Consider the following 6,969-nt stretch of genomic DNA (forward strand, 5'->3'; position numbering starts at 1 on the left):
GTGTGCCATCTCTTGGTAACTCCCATTTCGACAGAAACTCGCTCGGACGTCAGGCGCTTGATTTTTCGACAACTTTTGTCTTCTTTACATAAACTTCTGATGTCCCATCAGGCACCAGGTGACTGAAGCCACTCCTGAAAGAGGCTAGGAGGCGGCCCGTCCAAGTCTTCTGCCCCGTCAGACTGAAGCTGTTGCACTGAGAGTGGGAGTTACAGATGCACGCTGCCTCTCGGGCACTGTGGACTGACAGCACGCAGCCCTGCTGGCTGTAGGATGGCCAGCAGCGGTACTCCACGTTCCCAGAAGTGCCCATCCCTCGCATCACAGTGTAATCTCTGATTATTGATGGAGACAGGTTCTCCAGGTGTAGGCCAGACTTATAGAGGTGGAGGATGTGTTCAAAGGCCTCCAGCGTCTGATTGATGTCAGCCTTCAGCTCCCCTGTGGCGTTCATGATGCGGTCTACCAGGTGTGTGAGGCCGGGCGGGGCCTGGTGAGGCAGCAGGTAGGTGAAAAAATACCTGCAGGCGTTGTAAATGTTCCTCTTCTCGTTTAGCCCCTCACACACACCCCGAGCTGAGCAGGGCAGAGTAAAGTTTCTGTGTGGAAACTGGAGAGTGCAGTCTGCGTCTGTGTGACAGGTGGTCTCCTCCACGCTGGCATCATCCAGGTCCGTGAGCTTCAGCGAGCCGGACACTGTGACAAACTGCCGAGGCTGGAAGTCCAACAGGGCCACGGAGCCCAGAGGCGAATGAGAGAGGAAGTGGAGGAGCCGGACCAGGTCCAGACACACTCTGAATCTGTCCTCCCAGGGGCTCTGGAGCAGCTGGATCATCTGGAGAGGGTTCCCCTGCTCCAGAGTGACTGTGACTCTTTCGGGCCTCTCCTTCTCTTCCTCCTGGGCCCCCAGCACAGTGACCCTTCAGCTTAATGATGTTAAGATGCTGGAGTCTTTGGAGAAGGACCATTTCTTTCCTCAGCTTGAATGAAACGAGTTTTAAATTAAGGCAGCACGGTGGCACGGTGGTTAGCACTGTTGCCGCACAGCAAGAAGGTCCTGAGTTCAATTCCAACATCAGGCCGGGGTCTTTCTGTGTGGAGTTTGCATGTTCTCCCCGTGTTTGTGTGGGTTCCCTCCGGGTGCTCCGGCTTCCTCCCACCATCCAAACACATGCAGCTTGTGGGCATAGGTTAATTGGAAAATCCAAATTGCCATTAGGTGTGAATGTGAGCGCGAATGGTTTTCTGTCCCTGTGTGTTGGCCCTGCGATAGACTGGCGACCTGTCCAGGGTATACCCCGCCTCTCGCCCTATGACAGCTGGGATAGGCTCCAGTGACCCCCGCGACCCTGAGAAGCGGAAGCGAATGGATGGATGGATTAAAAAAAATTATACATGATGTAGTAGATTTCTTTAAGAAAAAAAAAGCTAATTTAAACTAATTTGAATTGAACAAATATTTAAAATATAATCTGATCATTTTTAGAGCAGCCTTCGGGATCTCCACGTATTAACATGCTATTTTTAGACATGATGGATAGCATTAACAACCTAGTAGCTGCAAATAATCAATAATCATCCACATGATTATTAACAGACAAAAAGAAAACATATTACTGACACAGAAATAGTTTTCCATACGAGATCACTGCAAAAAAGTGCAGCCTTACCTAATGTCCACCCTACTGTTACTCATTTTATATTAACAGGAACCCCGACTATTATGACAAGTTACTCTAAATATATTACAAATTATCTCCACTACATAAAAACATACTTGAGAATAACTACAGTGTTTTTGTTATTCATTAAATCTTTGTTGTTTGAAACTATTTTGGAGCCGTGAGAGCGGCCATGTTTTTGCGCACTCCGTGCATTCTGGGACGATGACATATATAGGTTGTCGGCAGTATAGGCGCTTTCATTCTGCTAACCTGTTGTTGCAGGAGAGGAACTGCCATGCCGCATTATGCAGCTTTTTGTTGTAATTTCCTGTCGAAAGGCAACAAAGGAACAGATGTAAGTCTGCACAGCTTTCCTCATGAGAAAAAAAGAAGAAAGCAATGGGAGGATGCTTGCGGTAGAGTACAACTCCCACAAGACCCAAGGCTCGTCATTTTAGCCCTGATGCGTTCAAGGCATTTAGTCGACCACAGTTACTAAAAGAGGTCACATGTGCATCTGGTTATAAGCGAAGACTGAAACCAAATGCAGTCTCGACAATTTTTCCCCATAAGGTGACCGTGCCACCACGCTAAGAAATGCAAAGACAAAGAGACGCTAGACAATTTCCTGGATGATGGTAAACAATAACAGTAGCAGACTTTATCTACAAATATTATCACCAATGTGCCCATAACCCCCTTGATGACACAGTCCAGAGATGCAAGCTTTAGTTAAAGCCAGGATCTGAAGCCCACAATTGTTTTCATCTTCATCTAAACTAAGCACTGGGTGACTATTTTCATCCTCTTTCTCGGTTTGCTCTGGTTCAAACTGGAAAGGTTGAACAGAAGCCATCGCCATGTGCTGCTTACTGTAAACATGATGCGGTGCAACCGTATGATGTTACTACGCAGAGTGCAGTGCTAGGTAAATAACTATGGCGGCCTACTAGTAAATCGGTTTTATATAAAATGTGCTTAAAAGGAAAACATCTGGCATATTTCAATACCACATATATATTATTGAAAGCACAGCACATATTTTTGCGCAAACATGTCTTAATAACTGGGGTTCTTTTTAAGATTTAAAAATCTAGTTGGTATTTGTATGGCGAGTAGCCTTCAGTAATAGTAATAAATTACACAGCAATAGTACATTCATGTAGTTGTAAAATGGATGACAATATATTAAGTAATCCAAAGTATTCAGAATACTGCATTTGACAATAATGTTAATTTCTACTCAAGGATGATCTTAATAACATCACACCAATGTCTAATAGTTCATGATTTCATCAAAATCATTCAATTTTCAAGTTCAATTTGGTTGAATACTTTGTGACACTAAATTTTGCTGTAATTGAAATTCCTTCAGTTGTCATTGCATACACTGGATGATCACAGCTGGACTGATTTGTGTAACCCTATTCCTAGATGCTGCTAATAGCCAGCTGGTTTTTAAGAAGTAAAGGGGAAAATTTTCACCTATGCAGTAGTACTCTCCAGTGCCCAACAAATAAATTGGTGTAGGCCTCCTTTGATTCTTACCCACATTTGTATTTTCTAGCTCCTAAGAAGAGCTAATCTAACTTTGTGAAATACGTCCCTATGCTTTTGAATTCCTGCATGTCATTAAAACTGAAAATTACATTTAGAACTAGTGGCTGTCCAAAAAAAAACATAACATCAAACAATAATGCATAAGCAGCACAAAGTCTAATTTCCCTGTGCAATACCATCCTCTACAGTGTTTGCCAATCACTTGAGTTGTGTAGCAGTCAATAATGGGTGAATCAGTGACTGAAACTGAGGGGTGAGAAAAGGCTGACAGCATGGTAATGTCACTCCATTTTAGCCTTAAGATCAGCCAGCATGTAACACAAAGTGACAGGCAAAGCCGACTCCAAAAATCAAAGCTTCCTTTAGCTTCCACATTCTGCGAATGGAACTATTTGAGTGGCTTAGAAAAACTTCAAAGCCGTGGAAAAGGGGACTTTTTTAATTTTAGATAAGACCCCGGAGCTGAATGTGAACTGCTGGAATTGTACAAGTTCACATCTTAATTGACGTGACCGGCTGAATTGAGTAGTGAGGAACTCATCTTCCAGCTCCTGTTTTTCTTTCTCCCATCTGTTTTGACCCTTTATTGCAGATTTGTATAATCAAAAACTGTTGCCAGACCTCCGGTTAGAGAGAGACTTATAATGTGTATTGATTCAAAATGAGCTTTAGTAAGTGCACAGCACATTTCCGCATAGTTAAGCTGCAGCGGTGTCATATGCTCCATTGATTTTAGTAAGATCGTGTTGTCATTATCAAGCCAAGATAATCTCTGTTACGTCTCCCTTTCTGCATCAGCAACAGAGTCAGTGGCTTTTCATGTATTAGGCTATTGATTCCAGCTTGCTCTTCTGCCTTAGTGTGTGTGCATCCACAGCTTGTTCTAACCCCACTTATTTCCTTCCTTGTTTGTACTAAAGGTCTGACTCAGGAACAGATACCACAGCCATGCAAATACACATTGTCACATATAAATGAGCCCAGTGAAGCAGGAGTGACAGGTCTGCTGTGGAGACAGGGGAGAGGCGCGCTCTTATTATTCAGACTTATTGTTGAGGCACATGAATAAGCAACATCCTCTCTGGGTGCATTTTCTTGGTTAACAGGAGCAGAGACTTGCAGACTTGGACTCCCTTAGCAACTGCAGATCAAAGCTGACGCTGTTATTTTTTTAAAGTATTGCTATAAGCATGTACAGCAGGACTTCTGTTCATATAAGCCATTACTAATGGACTTCAGTGTTTAATGCACAGACTTGAGCATGCTATACTAACAGACGCCCAAATGTCATTTCCACTCACACTTCCAGTGCACATGCATCAACCAGCATGCAGCCTGTTACAGTTTCACCTCTGTCAATCCTTGATATTTATTATTCAGTGATTTGTATATATTGTGCTATTTCTTAAACCTGTAACATATTGTATTGTTAAATAGTCTAGTCTGTTTCTGTTACTGTACTGGAGCAACCGTAACCCATTTAATTTCCTTAGGGATTAATAAAGTATGCTAATTCTGATTCTGATTTAATTTGTTTTTTAATCTGTTCAAGTATATGATGTCTATGAGAATTCTTCCACTCTGATCTGTGTCTATCCGATATTTCACCAGAGTTTGGTTAATGGAACAAGTCAGTTTAACAGGCACCCACTGACTTAAAATTGAAAGCACCAATAACTAGAAAGCTAGTAGTAGGAACAAAAGCAGGACACTCACATATATTAAAATAATAATCAGAAAAAGGACTTTAGTGAATTATTTCTTTGTTGTAACATTTCTTGGCTTTAAATCTTATATCACTGGAAAGCCTATTTATTTGCTCCATTTTTAAGGGAGATGTATTTATGAGTTGAGCAGTAAAATTGAGTATTTCATTAACCCACATACTCAACCATCCTACCATTAAAAAAACTCTGACAGTGCCAAAAAGCGTATGTTGTTTTTGACTCTTGTTTGGTGTCGCTTATTGCACTGGATTATTGAAATCTGTAAAAAACAAGACATTTTGGCAAGTCATCAGTTCTTTCATTTAACAAACAGGAGCTTCAGTAGCATGTGGAAGAACTCTGGCACAAACAGCACACACAAGCTGATCCCACAAGTGTTCTGCTGGGTTGAGGTCAGGCTTCCAGTGATGACAAGCCTTATTTTTCCAGCAAGGGACATGCTGCCCTATACTATCATCATCAAAAGCTGCTACTTTATGGTATCTTCTCCACACTTTGACCCTACAATCCACCTGTTGTACACAGAATATAGACTCATCACTGAACATGACGTCCCTCCAAACGTTCAGGTTCTAGTGCACATGTTGCAGACACCTGTGCAAATGGGTCTGAAAGAGAAGGCCAGTCTCATAGGCTTTGACGGCAATCTCCAGCCTTATGAGACTGGAGATTGTTGTGTGCAGTCTGTTCTGGATTGTTTGGGTAGAGAGCCATGTGCCATATTGTCCTGCAAAAGTACTGAGAGGTTGAGTGAATGGTCTTCTTGTGGGGTCTTCTTCTTCACTTTCTTGGACATCCCCCATGATGTGGAACCTGTCCCTAGGCATGGGGCTCACTATGAAAAATGTTGCAAGTCGATTTTGTTAAACACCAGTTGCCATATAGATAGGGCCATATCCAAATCGGTCAAACCTTGCAGGCTTGGAGCAGGGTCTATGCTTGCAGGTACTCCTTGTCACCGTTGATTTACCAGAAACTCAAAACAAGAGACGATGGCCAAATAAGGCGGTACCACTCACGTCCTGAACTCTGCTGCTTAACCCACAAATACATTTTTATTTATATCAAATATAGCACCATTTACACATGAAAAGGGAAATCAAAATGCTCTCCAGCAGTACAAGTTTTATTAGGAAGAAGCATTGTTACAAAAATAAATAACTGACCAAACGAAGATTTCCTTACTTTTTGTGCTAAGTTTATTTGTATAGTGAGTGAAATAATAATTTGAGCCTCTGCTGAATTTACAAAGAAATGAACAATCTCGAATTTTTATGGTAGCTTTATCTGATGTAGAGAGACTGAATGTCAACCACAAATCCATAAAAAAAATGTATTTAATCATTCATTCACATTCATTTGCATGTCACTGGGTAAAATAAGTATTTAAGTATTATTATTAATTGATGGAGAAACCCTTGCTGACAAGCACACCAGTGAGATGTTGGTCACCAGGTTTGCATCTCAGGAGGGACTTTGGCTCACTGCTCTTTACAGGAACTCTCTAAATTCTTTAATTTTCTTGGCTGCCCCTTGGTGACTTGCAACTCCAGCTCCCTCAACAGATCTTCTACAGGAAATTTCCTTTGTGAGAAAACAGCCATTTGCTTCTTAAGCAAACTAACGGCATGGACAGGCAGCATACATCCATTAGGCACAGAGCTGTTAATGTGCTGTTCAGAATAGAAGGAGAACTTCTTCCTAAAAATATGATGTCTAAGTGTATTCCCAACAATCCCTTCTTTATACATCTTTGTTTGATTGTAATGGCAGATCAAACTGAAAAGAAACATGTTAAAATTTGACAAAATAACTTTCAAATATTACCACTAAAATAATGTTATGGGAAGTCTCACTATTAACTGCAGATTTTTACTCACTGCCAGTTATACTTGACTCAATACTGCTAGGCCATATGATCTGTTTGTAAGATAATAATTTCTAAGTCCCAGTGGCTTTATGTTTTATGCTTATGATACATTAAACATAGTCCATTGAGGGTTTGAACAAAAACATTT

At 41.5% G+C, this 6,969-nt stretch overlaps 1 protein-coding gene across 1 annotated transcript; it reads right to left on the reverse strand.

Annotated features, from left to right (window-relative positions):
* Window positions 1-992, reverse strand: LOC146377096 (extracellular tyrosine-protein kinase PKDCC-like). Its single transcript, XM_084944795.1, is given in 2 exon segments — window positions 1-901; window positions 903-992. Coding segments are annotated over 2 exon segments (918 nt in total). The 5' UTR covers window positions 969-992; the 3' UTR covers window positions 1-49.
* Between the last annotated feature and the right edge of the window lie 5,977 nt (window positions 993-6,969).

This window comes from Perissodus microlepis, chromosome 11, assembly GCF_051167445.1.
Source record: "Perissodus microlepis isolate ML-2025 ecotype Zambia chromosome 11, ASM5116744v1, whole genome shotgun sequence".
Taxonomy (NCBI): domain Eukaryota; kingdom Metazoa; phylum Chordata; class Actinopteri; order Cichliformes; family Cichlidae; genus Perissodus; species Perissodus microlepis.